Below are 17,579 nucleotides of genomic sequence, written 5' to 3' on the forward strand. Positions count from 1 at the left end.
TTACCCGGAAATGGCTTCTTTCTTTCTCAAAATTAACTTTTTTTTTTTTTTTTTTTTTTTTTCCTGACAGTGGGTCAGAAGGCAGCTGGGGGTTGCAGGGAGTGGACAGCTGATGGATCTGAAACATAAAGCAGTAAGGTCAAGCCCACTGGAGGTATCAATCTCTTTTTGAGGGTGGTCAATTTAAGAAAAAGCTAAGTTCAAAGAAGAAATTGTAAGGAAAGGGAAAAGAGGAAAGGAAAGGAAAGAAAAGAGAAGAGAAGAGAGAAAAGAAAAAAGAAAGAAAAATCAATTTTAGTAACCCAGGGATCAAGTGTGCATGGGTTGCTCTGAGAGGGAATCAGTGATGCTGGAGAAATTCTGCTCTGGAATACGAGGCAAGGAAAGCACAGTGGTAGGTCCCGGGTAGAAAGAGCATTTTCCTGCCAAGTTGCTGCTTGCTGCACTGCCAGCATCAGGAAAATACTGCTGAATACATTGTGGGAATTCTGTAGCAACAGAAAGAAAAGGCATAAATAAGATACATGGAAAAGTGTCATCAGTGCCTCTGTGGGGGGCAGAAAGGGAACATACACAGCATTTGTTTTCAGCTTGTGTTTGTGGCTTCGCAAAGGAGTCAAGAGCAGCTGCCTTTCCTGACATTGCTGGGAAATGGTGCAAAGGTGGAGCTGCATAAACAAAACTGATTTTAGTTCTGCAGGACAGCCCTGCTTAGTTACCATATGCAGAAACTCAGTTGTTTTAACAAGCCCAGAACACAAGCTCCAAGTCAGGGGTTTTTTTTATTCACATGGGTTTATTTTTCTTCTTATTAGTTATCACTAGTCAGTTTTCACACTAATTTTATCATGCAATAAGTTCTTAAACAGCAGTTGCAGGCAGTTCATATTGTGTGTGGGCTTTACGAGCAGCTGAAACAGCTACAGAAGTGCTCTGTGTGCAGCAAAATAATTTTATTATCTTGCAAATAACTAGTTCCAGTTCTTTTTCTCTCAGTATGGCTTTTTGCAAAAGCCAGCAACAACAAAAAGCAACCTTCCTCTAGCATTTCTTTTCTACAAGGAAAAGGGTTATGAAACCTGATATCCGTCTTGGAAAAGTTATGACCGACTGGAAGAGTTATGAAAACATTAAATAGGCCAGCCAGGCAAAGCAATGCTATCCAGGGACAAGTTTTGTAGAACAAAAGGAATTGTTTCCCAAGACACCACACAGGTAATGTGTGTTGCTGGCCTCGGTGGTGATCTGGTGCTGATCCCTCTCTCTGACACCAACAGCCTCAGTTTGCATCTCTTGGTAGCAGTAGCAGGTGACTGAGAAGAGCTTTCCTCAAGTGACCGAAGTGGGGACACTAGAAATTCAAAATGGAGAATAGCTTGGCATGGAATTATACCCCAAAACCGGATTTTGTAATTCCATTCCTAATGATGTGGTGTCAAACCTGGAGATCACAAAGGTGTGCACAGTCGTAGATAAACCCGAGTTTACAGGAATTTATGATCTTGTTAATTGTGGATTTAAATGCTTGTTCTGTGTCTGCAGCTCTGTGAAGCTTCACAAACAATGATGAGTTGTGATGGCAACTGCCAGTGACCTGTTACAAGATATTAAAGGAAGAAAGTTCTTCAAAGTGTTTCTTGTTTTTCTCCTCATTAAGCATCATTTTTTGCCATCGGTAGGTTTTTCACTTAGGTTTTCACTCAGACTGTGGAGTCCTAGGATATAATGCCAGCTAAATCTGATGTGAAAACAATCTGGAGCTAAATGTGACCTGCATGGAGCTGACATCTCACTCCAGTTCTGTTCTGCAGTGCTCACCATCAGCTTCCTGTGGCACACAAAACAAACCTACAGCTGCTGTTCAGCAAAACCCGTACAGCAGCTGGTTCCGCAGGAGGGAGGCTCTCCATTGAGAAATGTGTGGGAAAACATTGACACTCTGTGGCCAGACAGATAAAATGCAACTTGTGAAATTTCATGGGTTTTTCTCACTTTCTTCCATTTTACCAAATAGAAATGTAAAGAACAGTTTATAGCTTTTTTTTTTTTTGTTGATAATTTCCAGTATCTTTTCAGTAAAATTCTTTATTGGTATAAAATGTCCTAAACAGGTAAGCTAAGACAAATATTAAAAACAAACAATTAAACAAGACTTTGCATCCAAACCTCCTGAATCTAGGAGCACTGAAAGTGAGACTGCTGTGGCTCTGGAGCCTGTCAAGTTGCACAAAATACGTTTTCAGGTCCATGCCTGCACTGTCATTTTAATCCCATTTTCTTTCTCTGGAACTGAAACAAGGGAAGGCCACCTTAAAGGGAACTGAATTTGTGTATTGCAAAGCAGGATTTCCTCCAGACTAATCTGGAGAGATGAATTTCGTCAGCATACCTTCAAAGTGTAAAATTTTACTTCCCATAGAAGTAACAGGTAAGATATTACCTATATTATATTTAATGCAAGTGGGGAGTAGGGTTAAGCATCATTAGATAGTCTCTTTAGGGCTTCCTCTCAATAGAAACCAAAGGAATACTAAAAAAAAAGCCCCAGGAATCCAGTCCTTGCTTCCTGGCTTTTACATTCAACAGAGGGAGAAGCAAATACTAGGATACAGGAGCCTTTTTTTGGCACATGTAACACTGATGTTTTTGTAAGCATACACATTTTTTGCTCTTTTTTTCCTCTTCAACTAGAAACATTAATAATAATAAAGAATTGAGCTTAAGGCCTCTCACAATAGAGCTGTATTTTAATTAGTTTTGAAGGTGAAAATGGCTTGTGTGCAGTATGTGGCATAGATGAGTGTATGACCTAAGCTGGGATAGAGACCGACTGGAAGAAGAAGAGTTAATGAATAGCATCAGGAAAGGGAATGATAGTGTCAGGATAGGTAAGGGTGCCAAAGAAGCTTAGTTTTAAGTTGTCATGAGGAGACAAAGCTAAGATGTTAGGGGTCAAGGAGGAAGAGATCTGTGAATTTAAGACATAGAAAGAAGGACCTGGAATGAGAGTTTCAGTGACATAAAAGAATACAGAGCACTGCCACTTTATGGGGAAAAACTAAAACAGTTTGGGTAGCACTTGAATGAGTTTGTCTAGAGAGTCCTCTCTAGAGGACTGATAAAATTCTGCATCCTGATAAAATTCCAAACAGCTTTGGAAATTATAATTTCAGAGACTAGAGCAATATTCTACAGTCATATACAAAGGACATACTTAATTCAAACAGAAATCATAGCAAGGCAAATAATTTTCCTTTCCATGTTGTCCTGCTGTTGCAGCACCTGCCAGCTAAGGGATGAGAACATGAGGGAAAAAATTCTTTGCTCTGTGTCGTAATTCTCCACATTCACCTTGTTGCCAGGGAGTTAAGGCAGGGTCTGATGGTCAGGACCTGTCCCTCTGTCCCCAGCCAGGGAGCAGGCAGGCTTGGGGCACACGCAGGGGCACCACCAGCCCTGGCCATCAGGCAGCTGTGTTGAGCAGGATCTCACACCCGTGGGCACGTTTGTGTCCTAGTGGCTGCCATCCTCCAGCACAGGGGTGAGTCCCAGCAGGCCAGACAGGTGGGGACTGACAAGAGACAAGGACCTCCTGGGAACTGTGACAAGGGTGTAGCAGGTGAGGTTTTGTGCTTTCCAGCTAGAGTAATTTCCTACTGGAAGGAGTTAACTTTGGAAAGCATGAAGCTGATAGCCTATCTGCTACCAGTTATGCTACCAAAACCCATTTCCCTTCACCAAATACTTGTCCCAGGAAATGAGGAGAAAACAAGGACCACAGGATGAGATGGACAACAATGCCCTATTTCCAACCCCAGCAGGAGTGCCCTGGAGATACCAACACCTCTCACAGTCCTTGATGGGCACTTGAAGGACAAGTGCTTAACATCTGCTGTGTCTTTTGTTGTGTGAGTCTTGTCATTCTGAACTTCAGGGTGTTGATTCAACTTCAAGCGATCACATCTTGTCAAGAGACATCACTGCAGGCAGGCTTTTCTGGGGCATGTCGTAGCCTGTGGCTCTCTTGTGTAACTTTCAGACTATGCTAAGCCATGTTTCAAGCCTCTGGGAATTTGTCTCAGGAGGAAGCAGCTTGCCTTCAGCTGCCAGCTCTCACAGCCACCCACTGACCCTGATGGAACAGGCAGCTTCCTGGGCAGGTGCCAAGTGAACTGGCACGATCTGTTAGCAGGAGGGAGTTTCCTGCGGGCACACCAGATATCGGGGGCAGAGCAAGGGGAATGGAGCAGGATGCAGGGAAGAAAAAGGCCAAACTTCTCTGAAGTCTGAACCATTGCATTTGGCTTTGCTGTGGTTTTAGCCTGGGGCCCTGGCTAGGTCAAATCCACTGATCCCAACAGGTGCACAAGGAACTCTCACAGGCCAAACACAGAGAAGTCCCCTTCAAGGTGACTGCCAGCAGTGGACAGGGGGCTCTGCAGGTCAAGACATCCACCGGTGTCCAGGGCTTCCTTCAGCTCCCAGAGGGCTTTCTCACCAGCTCCTGCTCTGAACTTGCCCTCCTTGGTAGTCTTGCCATGTATGATCTAATGAGGAGATCCTGCAGGAAACACAGGCAGGGCTGGGTGCATGGCGGTTTTGGTGGCCTTTCTCAGGGACACAAGCACAATTGGATGGGGAAGCACACTCTGCCTTTGCTGGACTGAGATGTGATTGTTGTTCCAAGCAGATGCCATCTGGATGCACACTCACAACAAGGACCAGAACTACAGCTGCTATTCCTGTCTCTGTGAAGGGTTGTCTCCCTGGAGCTGCCTTCCAAAGAGGTGGCACAGGTTGGAACAAATGTGAGTTAATATAGTGATCAGGACAAAATCCCTGTAACTGGAATCTTTGGGGCATGGGAAGGAGGGCATATTCTCTCCTGTATTGCTAGTACTGATTATTGCTTTTTTGGGGGATGAATATCTAGGAAGTGGAGAAATGCATGCCTAAAAATCAGCAAACAAATAAATTGACTGAAATTCTGTGAAACTATAAATGGAATTAGCATTGCTTCTGAGAATTCAGGGATATGACACACAAGAAAAGAACATTTATTCTGTCCACAGAAGACACAGCTTGAATAGGGGCTGTCCTTGTCTCTGAACACAATGTCTGAATTATTTAGTACCTGGCCTTTCTGTTCCAGCAATAGATGCACTCAGAACTCATCTTGTATGCTTTTACTTTCTTTTCTTTCATTCTTTCTTAAACAGACTTGTAATTGCTCCTATGTATTATTTATTGGAAATGCTATGCTTTTGTAACATAGCTGTGGGCGGAACAGGCTCTGTAGGCACAGTTTGCACCCTGTATTTGGAATAATTGTCAGGAAGAAAGAAAATAGGTTCAATACATAGGGTATAAGCATGTAAAAAAAAAGAAAATGAACATAGAGTTTCCTCTATTTGCCCATGAATTACTGTATTCTGTGCCTTAGAAAACCTGAAGAGTTTTCAGAATTTTACTGAATCATCGGTAAAACTGTGCTTAGTTGCATCCTTTATTCTGGCTTTATTTCTTCTTTTTCATTTCCCTTTTTCCTCTTTCCCTTTTCCTTTCTTTTTTTTTTTTTTTTTGGGGGGGGGGGTTGGTGTTTTTTTGTTTGTTTGTTTGTTTGTTTGTTTGTTTGGGTTTTTTTTGGAAGCAGCCTTCTTCTGTAGCATGTGAGGGAGTGATGCAATCAAAGACTCCATCACATCATATTTCAAATGCTCAATTATTCACTGAATGGTAGAGTCTCCACCCCTGCTTCCCGTACCTGCATTTTAATTTACTTGAAAAAAATTATGGTACTACGAATGTCTGGTCAGATGTGTGCCACCACTGCCTGCCAAGTCTCAGAGAGGATAAGCAGCAGCAAAGGCAGGAGAAACATGAAAAGATCAAGACACAATTCACTTGACCCACTGTTATGTCTAAAAATACCAACTATACTGATCTTAAAGGAGAATGAAATATTGGAAGGTTATTCCAAAATGGTGAACAAGCAGATCAAGGATTTATTTTAAAAACTGAAGAACATGGACAAGAGGATAACCCTCAGCCAGCAATACACTCTTCAGGATGTGCAAGCAATGCCCTGAAGGGCCAGAATCCACTGTGCATTACAGTTCTCTTTTCTTATCCACATCCAGGGAGCTTTCTGCCAGTTTTGCACTTACAGACTGGTTTTAGAAAAGATCATGTGTGAACATACACTGCACAATTTTATTGTTGAATCTTGAGAAAGAAGGCTTATGAAAGTCCTGATAACTGTGTTCCAATATTCACAGGGTGGTTACAAAGAAGATAGAGAATCCCTTTTTTACAAGTAGTCTATGGAAAAAATGAGCACTTATGGGTACAATTTCCTCCTGGGGAGATTCTGATTGCACACAAGAGAATAACTTTTCACAATGAGAACAATCCACCATTGGAATAATCTCCCCAGGGAAGTGGTGTGTTCCCCAGCACTTGGGGACACTTAAGATTTGGCTGGAGAGGGTGCTGAGCTTCTTTTAGACCATGCTTTTGCCTTGAAAGGTTGGTTGGACCAGATAATCCTTGAGGTCCTTCCAACCTGGTATTGCACAGTTGTTAAAACCCATCTTACACATGCACAAGTTGCATAAATCCTGTGGAGGCTCTGGTGCCATCCAGCTCTGTAGGTTAACAATGGGAGAGAGATTTATCACAGAGTTATCTTGCAGAACGTGGTCTGTTTTGCACCCCTTGCAATCCCATGCAGCCTAAGTGGGCTGGACTCCTTGTGTTCTTTTTTTTTTTCTCATGCATCTTCCTTTCTGTAAAAGATGGAAAACTGAAGTATCTTGCCCCCAGAGGAAGAAATATGCCTCTCAGTGACCAGCTGACCAGACAGTCCCTTCCACATGCTGTGCTGAACTCCATCCCCAGCAATGCTTGTGACGTGGAGCTGTCATGTGGAGATTATTGCTGAGGAAACTGCATCTCCCACAGATGTGTTAAAAATTCCCCTGTGGGCCCAGGGAAGCAGGGGTGAATCCCATTTCTTTCTCAAATAAAGGTGGCTACAGAGCAGCTCTGCCTTACTGCTGTGGGGTGACCTCTGCACACCTCTGAGCAGCCTCTTAGGAGCCAAACCCAACCAATAAAGAAGGGAACTAAATACTGGCTTTGCTGTGACTCTGATGGCTGCCTTCAGCTGCTCTTGCACAAGCGAGGCTGGGAGTTGTTGCAGCAGCACATTTTTGCCTCTGGTTTGTGAAGTGCAAGGGGTGCTGTCTTGTTAAACAGTTTTCTGTTCTTTTAGGGGATTTTTGTACCCCCTCAGCCACATAACTTTGCTTCACTTGAAAAAGTTGAAATGTTGTAAATACTTTGATGTAAAGAATATTATGGATTTTTGCACCAGGAATGGCATTTTGACTCATTGTATTTCCGTAAGACTTCAAAAAAACATGCTTGTGTGCATTTTTTAAAATTGCTGTTGTTACCATTGGCACAAAAGGTAGTAAAAGCTGATGATACAGTGATTTGTTTTGTACTTTTTAACATAAGACTGGCAGAAAAATCGTCTTGTTGCTCAAGAGGCTTTAAATCCCCACCCTTGAGCTGTGATTCAGCAAATTCCTGGAGTAACCCTGGTCTGAAGCCCGGGTTCCTCCTTGTCCTGTCCTGTCGGGGGTGGATTTCTCCTAGACAAGCCAATGAACAGAAGCTCATTTATTTATGTATGTGGTGAGGAGGAAACTTACTGCACGGTCTCCCCACCTCTTCCTGCAAAATGTTAGCTCGCTTTCGCACCAATCGCTTCGGGTCCTGAATGAAAAGGAGTGAGCAGCAGCAGAGCCGGGGTGTAGGAACTGCTGATGTGAACATCACTCCCTGGCTCTGCTGCACACCTCGTAAACACTCGCTCTCACCTCATCTGAGCTTCAGAGAGAAGCAAAAGCCGGCTGCCTGCACCTTTCTTCAGCAAACCTGCGGCGCTCTTTCGGAGACACAGGGCTGAGCCCTCTGCTAATGACTGACATCACCGAGGAAATACGCTTGCTTGCTATTTTGTTTTGGCTGCATTTCCCCCCGCACTGGCAGTATCTTGATGGGGAAGCTGATCTCCAAAGGCTGGAGGAAAAGAGATGCTCGAGTTATCATGCTGGGGCTCGACTTCGCTGGCAAATCCACCCTTCTGTACAAACTGAAGAGTGGCCAGGCTGTGGAGACCTGCCCCACGGTGGGATTCAACGTGGAGTCTCTGAGAACTCCCTGTGGTATTTCCTTCACCCTCTGGGATGTTGGGGGACAAGACAGCCTGCGGGCCAGCTGGCCGAACTACCTGGAGGACATCAACACCCTCATCTTCGTGCTTGACAGCACAGACACGGCCCGGCTGGCTGAAGCAATGGCAGCCCTGGAGGAGGCCCTGAGCCACCCCGGCATGGCTGGCATCCCTGTGCTGCTCCTGGCCAACAAGCAGGACGTGCCGGGAGCGCTGGCTCCTGCCCAGCTGGGCGAGATGCTGCGGCTCGGGGGGCTGGCCAGGCACCGCTGGATGCTCCGGGGCTGCAGTGCCCACACTGGCCAGGGCCTGCAGGAAGTGCTGGCCATCCTGGGAATGCTGCTGCGGGGCTCAGGGCACAGCTCCCTGTCCCAGGAGCAGCCCATCACGGGGCTGGTGGAAAGGAGGCGAGCTCCAGAGCAAACCTGACCTTCACATGGACCCCTCCCTCTCACGGCTGCCAGCAGGTTTGTCACTGGGGATTCCAGCCTCCAGGCACCCCTACAAGGAGCAGAGCTGCAGCTGGGACACTCGGTGATGTCGGGATCTCTCGCTGGTCAGAGTGACCCCGAGATACGTTGGAAATTCTCTTTTCCCAGCCCGGGGGTCGAAGAAGGAGTCAGAGCTCTTCAGATCTCGGTCTCAAGGTTGTTTATTGTTCCTTATCTATAAAATTCTTTCTCCTGACCTGCCGAGGTCCATCCAGCAAGACAGTCTAGGCACTCTGCCTGCTCCCAGGGCAGTGTTATCTTTTATACTAAAAACTACGTGTACAATATTTACAATTACTGTCCAATACCCATCACCTATCTTAGACAGTGAGCTTCTACTCTAAACCAATCTAAAAGTGCCAACATCACAGCAGAAGATGGAGGCCAAGAAGAAGAAGAAGAAAGGCTGGACACACCCAGATTCCTCCATCTTGCCCCCTGAATCCCCGTTCTAAAAACCCCAAAGTCTACTTTTTCGCCTTGTGATAAATTCACTATCATTCTACTTAATTTGTCATGGCTTGCAGATCTTCATCTAAGGTTGGTAACTTGCTCCACAGGTCATAATCAAAACCACAGGCATTTTGGGCTCTGTGCCAGGGTCTCTGAGACCCCTGGCAGGGGTCTTGGCTGCTCAGGACAGCCAGAGGGATGTCCTGGGTCCTGACATCTGAAACACCCAGCTCCTCACCACCAAAACCCACCAGGAGGATCTCTGAGCAAAACTCCCATCAAGGAGCAGTTTTGGCCACATCTCTTGGACTCTCATCTCTGGCTGCAGCTTGTCCCACTGTCACCACGTTCCACTCATTCACTGTCCTTGTGTGTCCAGAGGTTCAGCAAGGATGCTTTTTAACATCTAAGAATTTTAACAGAGAGGTGTGCAAGGAACAGAAGTTTTCTTCATTCTGCAGCTCTCAGCCCAGATACATTTATCCAGACGGGATGATCCTCACATGGGGGGAGCTTGGATGTGCTCCATGCTGCTCCTCTCTCAGCATGGATCACATGTTCATTGGCTGGGAATGCAGGAAAGCACTGAAAGGAATGGCTGGATGGGAGCAGTGTAAGCTCAGGACATCAAATGGGCAAGCAAGTAATTTGTTTTATTGTGGCATCTCCAGGCATAATAATCTTCAAGCCATGGAAGCAAGCTGGGATTTGATGGTGTAATGCAGTGTGTATATTAATTTATGCATTTCTTGCAATGGTTCTTTCTTTCTCCATTCATCATTTTTATCAAAGAATTATTTCATGGAAATGGTCCCTCATTTTCCTTGGATTATGTTTAAATATAAAGAAATCAGACCTGACTTTAAGATGCTTGGAAATATGTCACCATAGCCAGCCAACCTCTAAATATCCTCATGGTGGCCAGAGCAGCCAAGACAAACCCTGTCTCTCAGACTTTTGAAACTGCATGAGACCACTCCACATGCATTGGCTGGGGACCATGGGCACCTCTGGGCACAGGCAGGTTGGTGACCAAAGGTCCCTCCACACTCAGCTGTGTTCAGGGCAAGTGAAAACACCTGTGCAGCTCACAACAGGGCCAGGTTGTACTGTGTGGTAGTGATGGTCTTTGTCCAATCCTGCTCAACCTACCATTGGAAAAACCTATAAAATGTGTATCCAAGATTCTGTGGTCCAGAGTTAAAATTAAAATATTTTATAGTAATCCCTGCTTCATTATGAGATGAATGGGGGAAGGGGAGGGATAGGATACAACATTTTTATTTCTATTTTCCATTTCTGTTTCTATTCAGAAATCAGCTGCTTTCAAGGAACAGAATAGTCAGACTAGAAACACCAAGGAGAAATATACAGCAAAACCCCCTTCTGTTCATACCAGAGCATTTTACAGTTTTTAAGGAATAAATTGTCCAGCTGCTGCTGGTGCTGTTATTAGCTGCACTTCATAGAAGGCAGCAGCTGGAATAGAGAGCTCAAACAGTCACGAAGAAACAGAATCCGACATTTATAGGAAAGTCTCAATAAAAGAATCCTTCCAACTGCTTTAGCTGCATTGATGTAGAACTACTACATGCTATAAAACAGTGCTGCAGTGACAATGTGGCCTAAGCACAGTTATGAGAGTATTTAAATAGCACTGAACCATATAATTAATTCCATGACCTCTGTGCATGGTGAGGAGGACAAAATCACGTCTTCAGATCTTTGCAGGTGACATAAGCTGGTTGATCTACCTCCAGCTTGTTGCAGGTGGTCATTTTTTATCTCTAGCACCCAAGGCTCCAACACATCTGTTAGCCATTTTGGACACAAGTTCTAGAGGCTAGTGTCCAAAATGGCCATAAAAGGCTCTGTACTCCATTGCTATGCCAAAAAAAACGATTGTCCTAGTTGAGTTTGCTGGTGTTTTGGTCTTGTGTCTCACATGGCACAAAACAGAGAATTGTGCATCAAGGTGAGTTCAACAGAGACTGAAAGGCTGTTGTGGTGATGTCTTACTAAGTGCCCTTGATGCCTGCATTGGATTCTACAGGATTGTCTGCTGGTAGTAAAATGTGGCATTGAAACCTTCCCATTTTCCTCTGAGTGTTTTCTAAGCTCCTTAAAAAGATAAAAAATAGGCTTTTCTGGCAGCAAATAGAGGTAAGCACCAGCCTTTGCCAGACATCACCAATTAAAAATGAAAACAGCAAGGTGGGTGGTGGGGAAGAAAGGGCAATGGGGAATCCCGAGGGTCTGAAATGATGAAGCAACATTCCAGTTACTGAAATTGTTCTCACTTCCCCTGAAGCAGTAATTTGTCAAAACACCCCATCTCATGGGGCATCATGTGATTTACCCTCCTTGTTTTCTGGAATAAGGCTTTTCCGGACGCTGGGTCACATTACTCAGCCCATTTATGCCATTGTTCAAAGACTGTCAGAGCAATGATGGGTCATAATATTTGAAATAGAAACACAGAGTTTACTTCTAATGATTTCCCTTTTCTCCTGTGTTGGACAGCTGCTGAAACAAGTCAGTCTAATGAGCACTGCTCTAATCAAAGGCTTGCTGGACACTCACCCAACAGCACTTAAATGTTTTCATGTCAAAACTCCTGCCTGGTTCAAAGGCAGTCTGCAGGAAGCAGCCAGCTCAAGGGAGGGAAGTTTGTTACCTCTTTCCTGGCAATTCTGCAGGAGAGCCCCTGCCACATGGAGTGATATTAATCCCTAAAACATCTCTCCTCATGGATTTCAGCCAGGAGAGCACCCTCAAACTTAGTTTCCCTCTTCCTGAGCATGTGATAGATGTCACAGTCTTGGCACTGATTTCTAAAAATAATATAGCTTCTCTCTGGATAGCAGGTAAAAGAAAAATCCTTAGAACTTTGCTTCAGGTTCCTCACAAATCTGAAACATCCTTCAAGTTATTTTTCCCAGAGCCCACTCTGGTTGCTCAAGATTCTTTTGTAGAAACTTTGCTGGATGCACTCTGGTGTGCATTGACATTTACAGGGACATAACCAGAATCCATAGTTGTGCATTAACCTTCCCAGCCACCCCTCCACTGAGGTGAGCCATACAATCATCTACTCTTGCCTGGAGCTGTCAAGCAGCCTCCCTGCCCAGCCCTGTTAGCAATTCCAGGCCCTGGGCCTCCCATCCCTCCTCTGTTTTGCAGGGACTGCTGCAGTGGGGGTTACCACCATGCCTTGCTGTTTTTTCAAGGACACCAAGACACTTCCCTGCTCTTTCACACTCTTGATAAAAGGACATAGCTTATTCCTCAGTGATTTACCAACTTTTCTGTGGTTTTAAAGCAGTTTCCTGAGTATGACCCCAACACAGATTTATTTTTTAATTCTTATCAAGAAGTTTTCCATCCTACTCCAGAGAGCAGGAAAGCAGCAAACTGGGGAGAAAAGAAAAAAAACAAAAACCAAACAACCCAAACAACCAACATTAAAACCAGGAAGGACAATTCATCTTTCCCTCTTCACCAGCTCAGGAAGGGTGACTCACCTTTTCCCTGCTCTCTTCACAACTTCCATTTTCCAGCCAGTCCATGACACAAAACAGTTTCTACTTGCACAGGAGCTGATTTCTGCTGCTGGCATTGTTGCTTTATTTTCAGATGGAGCTACTTGCCATTTGTCCTGCAGTTCCTGGTGGAGCTTCCCTGATGGGTTTCAGTATTGCTGAAGGGCCTGAGACCAGAGGGGAACCATGAGATCCCAGGGCTGCATGGTGAGGGCATGGACAGTGGCCAAAAGTATTTCAAGAGGGAACAGGCAGGCACAGGGCGCATGAGAGGGATCTGTGACCGGATGTAACACTGGGAGGAGAGTGTTTGGGCAGCAGCCAGAGACCTGGAAAATGCTCAGGAGAAGAAAGGTCAATAAGAAGTTCTTTAAAGGCTAAGAAGAGCTTTCTTTTCAAATACAATATGGAAAAAAAATTCTGATCCCCCTTTTTTGTTAGGAGACAGGCTGTATAATGCAGTGAAATGTCTTAATTTTTGCTTCATACAACTAACAGCTGTAAAGTAATTTCTTCCTCTTGAAGAAACCCTGAAATGCCACCTGTAAAGATTCTGCACAGGTAATTTACCAACAAAAAGCAAGAAGCAAAACCACGTGTGATGCCATCTCTAAAAAAATCAGAACTGGTGCTAAATGGTATTAAAAGCCAGTCATGCAATAATGATTAAGACAAATGACAAACTACTGTCCAATACATCACAGGCTTCAAAGGGTTAATTAACTGGCCTTCATCTAAGCTTTCCCACACTTGATTTTTTTCATGATGCATTTGCTTGAGTCAAAGCCCTGAGCCTGCCATCTGGATATTGTTAAAAATGCCAGGTGAAGGCTGGGATTTGGGTTAGGAACTCAGGGATGCATCCATAGCCAGGAGTGCATCATCCCCACATCTTATACTTCACGCAGTGTGACTTGCATAAAATTCCTGCCAAAAGGGAAAAGAAAAAAAAGATAATTTAACCAACTGCTGTGACCCAGACCTGACAAGTGTGTCCCCCTCTGCCTGTGCTCCACCTGCCTCTCTGTGGCCCAGAGCACAAACCCCTACTCCAACCCAACCTGGACAATCCTCCTCTCCAAAGTTCTAATGCTTTAAGCCAGACCAGCACCATCAATGTCTGGTCTGCTAACTGCTGTGAGATACAGCAAACAATCTCTGTGGAGCTCCTAGAGCTGAGAAACTGTTCTTTAATTCTCCCTTACACCTCAGATTTTTATTAGGTGTTTTTTGGCCTGTGCTGGCTGAACACATTTGGATGTGCCAATTAGGGTTTTTTTCCAACAGGCCACAACCACTTGCACAAAAATCCCTGCTTGGTGAACGGTGGCTCTGCAGCAACACTTTGCCTTGGGCATAAGAGAAATATTTGCTTTTTAATCAAACAGTGGTGGGGTTACAAAGCCACTGGTTCCTGCACAAAGACAACAAAGTCACATGGGCCCATGTGAGGTTTGATAATGGTGGGAAAGGACTTTGGAAAGACCAGACTGGTGGTTTTCTGGGGAAGAAAAATACCTGCTGGGAGGAGAGTTGTGACCCTCATTTCCTGGGGGATCAGGGGACAGTCTGTTCTGCTTATAAAGACACAAAATTTACACCTCACGATTTTCTGGCTTTTGACAGCACTTAACAGTAGTCCTTTTGTTTAATAATGGTGTAAATGAAGACTAAAAGTCTTCAGTGCTAAAAGTCCACCTTGCAACACAGGCAGTATTTTCAGAGACTTGAGGTTTGGGTCAGTACAGGGCTGGAGCAGGGGGTCAGCACTGCACCAGCTGTAAGGTGTCTGCACAGTGTGCCTCAGGGTGGAGCTGGCACAAGGATGGAGATGTAGCTTCTCCCTGATCCTTGGGGAAGGCCAATACAGAGGCAAAACATGACAGACCATTCCTGACGATGCTCCATTTCTGCACAGTGGGGTGGACCCATCACTAGCAAAGCAAGGGAAGCTCAGCCAGGAAGAGCAGGTTTTGGACTGCAGACATGGGAAAATAATCCTGAGTCTCCAGAGCTGCCCTGGGAAGAATGGGCATGGTGTCTGCCGTGCTTCTGAGAAAAAGCAGCTCTGCAAAGAAAGTGCCTGGGAATGACTGGGAGGGTGGGGGACATGTCCTGCTGGAGATGGCTGCAGGCAACCCCAGGCCTTTGGGTGATACAGGCACCTCAGCCTGGCAGGAAGGTGCTGATTTGACCCCTTGGTTCCTCCAGGCTTTCTCCCTTGGGGAGACCTTTATTCTCCTGTATTTCCATCCTGGGAAGAAGCACTCATGATTTACTTCAATGAGATGCCACTTGTTCTTTTCTGCACCCTACCTTTCTTCCACACCACAAAACCACTCACATTGCTATCTGTTCCCCCAGCACCATCAGCAGAGGTAACAAATGACCTTGTTGTACCCTCCCCTGGCAGAGCTGAAGACCCCATTGGCCGCCTCCACCACTGCATGGGAGCTCAAGTGCTGCTAGAGGCAGGAAAACAGATCCTTAGAAAATTAATTCCCTGGGAAAAATGCGGGCCTCAACCACAGAGAGAGGCTGAAAATGCCACAGAACGGCTTCTGACAGGCTGTGCCTTCCTGTGCCCTCAGGGCTGGCTCTGGCTGGCCCTACCCTTGTGTGTCACTTGGACCAGCAGCCTGTGGAAATGCAGCCCTCGACTGCCCAGTCTAGGCCACGCAGGAGCACCTCACAGTCCCTTCCAACTTCCTCCCAGGAGTTGCATGCTCATGGAATTATTTCAGTCTCTTTGGTGCTGGAACTTCATGGATCTCCTTGCCATTTTCTTGAAGGTAATACCCCAGGAAAGAGCTTTAGATGACATGCCTGCTGTGAGTTTTGAGACTATGTGTTATAACCATGATAGAATAGCAGTCTAAATAATACAGCTGTTAAAAAAACGCCAAACAAGCAAACAAAAAACCCCTGCCAAAACAAACACCCAAACCCTAAAAAACAGGGACAGTGCAGGAAATTTCAGCTGCAAAACAAAAGCTAGGCAGCCTCAAGTCAATGGTTCAGTTCCAGCCATCTGTTTTATAACCCTGAGCAACTACACACTGAGTAAGGAGCAAACAAATTACGTCCACACCAACTTTCCCTGGTGTAATGGAGGGGGACAGCCTGACTTGGGCAGTCAGTCAGTCCCCAGGCACAGAGCCTGCAGCTGGCACTGACACCCACCTAGCAAGGAGCTTTTGCTTCTCTGCCACCGCTTTCAGCTCTCGCACTCTCTTAGGTTGGCAGGAATATGGAAGCAGTTCAGCAGCCTGCTGTCTGACGACTCCCAACAGGGGGAGAAGAGAGCCCCCATGTCCTCAGTGAAAACACTTTAGTGCTTGCAGTGCTTCTGTTAGAGTAGGTGACTGGGACTGGGGTAAGAGCAAACAAAGGCCCTGTGGAATACTTTTTGTATTCTTGCAGCTGGAAGCATAAGAAGCAGCCCCCAGGTTACATCAAGAGAAATAATGGACCTCAGTAAACTTCCATTTCTGAACATGCAGGATTCACATTTGCAAATTTTCTTTCCCATGTTTAGGGACCAAGTCTCTCTTCTATTAAATTTAAACTAATACACAACTGAGGTGAGTAAAACTCCTAGAAAAATTCAGGAGTTTAAATGTTGACTAAAATATCAAATACAGAGAAAACTGTGACCTTTACAAGAAGTGATTTTTTCCCTTTCCATCAGTTATTAATATTTCAAGAACAGACCTCTGGTTGACTTCACACAAAAACACCTCCCTGGATAACAATAGCCACACAAAGCTCAGTGCAAACTCTTGGCTCTATGCTGCTGACAATGAGGTTGCATAAAACCCCAGCAGTTCGATGGCAGGGAGAAAGGAACACGCTGCTGCTGCAGGAGCAAGGTGCCACCTTGGTAATTACTCCCCTTGGACTGGGCCCTTTTCTCACCAAGGAGTTAAATATTTTAGCACAGAGCCCTGAAATGTGAGAATTTGAGACTGATATTACAGAACTGGAAGTATTATTGCTAAGTATCCAGCACATTCAGCTCCCTGTTAATGTTCACAAATGAGCCTTTTGGACAGAAATTTTTCCATGTGAGATGCAACATTTTAGCAGCAATTGAAACAAACACACATTAAAAAGGTGGGAGGTTTAGCCACTTTTTTCCTAAAAATTTTTATATTTGTTCCAAACTGATAAAGGCAGTGACTGAGAGATCTGAAACAACTGAAAGAGCATTTTTCTTTTGATAAAGCAACACATTTTTCTACATATGTGATTTAAAACATGAGAATTAGATAAGTCCAAATTCTCCCTCTACACCCATCGCCTCCTGAGATGATGTGCCTCTGTGCTTAACATGACAAAACCTATGACCAGGCAAACCACTCCTAGAGGACCAGTGTCAAATAAACACTGTCACAATTACTGGGCCAGACCTCCTGCAAGCTGGGATCATCATGGCAAGAACAGAAGGAATTTATCCCATAATTTCAATGTTATAACATGCAGAAGTATGCAGATTTCAGGGAGCTCTACCGGGATATAAAAGTACAAAATGTAGGGGAAACCAGCTGCAAACTGCATCAAACAGATAGAACAGTGATGAGTCTAATCTCAGGGCAAGAGCTGCAGCTTCCCCTGAGCATCCCTCTGCACAAACCTACAACTGACCTTGCTGAAGCCTACTGGCAAAATACTTCAATTTCATCCTCCCTCTTTGTGTACAAACAATTTTGTATGGGCGATCATCTGGCTCCATGAATCAGGATTAAAAACAATCAAATACAGCCACTAAAGATGATCAGCCTGCAAATAGCAGAGGCAGACATGAGCTCCCTTACACTTCATTTCAGCACATTAAAAAAATCCAAC

The 17,579-nt window shown here is 44.9% G+C and overlaps 1 protein-coding gene across 1 annotated transcript; it reads left to right on the forward strand.

Moving 5' to 3' along the window:
• The first annotated feature begins 8,068 nt into the window (after nt 1–8,068).
• Nucleotides 8,069–8,674, forward strand: ARL11 (ADP ribosylation factor like GTPase 11). Its single transcript, XM_036380612.1, has one exon. It carries the CDS (start codon nt 8,069–8,071, stop codon nt 8,672–8,674), a length of 606 nt encoding a protein of 201 aa, XP_036236505.1.
• Nucleotides 8,675–17,579: the final 8,905 nt, after the last annotated feature.

The sequence above is a fragment of the Molothrus ater genome, chromosome 2 (genome assembly GCF_012460135.2).
Source record: "Molothrus ater isolate BHLD 08-10-18 breed brown headed cowbird chromosome 2, BPBGC_Mater_1.1, whole genome shotgun sequence".
Classification (NCBI taxonomy): Eukaryota; Metazoa; Chordata; class Aves; order Passeriformes; family Icteridae; genus Molothrus; species Molothrus ater.

Excerpts from the sequence above, each read along its gene's own strand:
- ARL11 (XM_036380612.1), top strand. The coding sequence starts at position 8,069 with ATGGGGAAGCTGATCTCCAAAGGCTGGAGGAAAAGAGATGCTCGAGTT.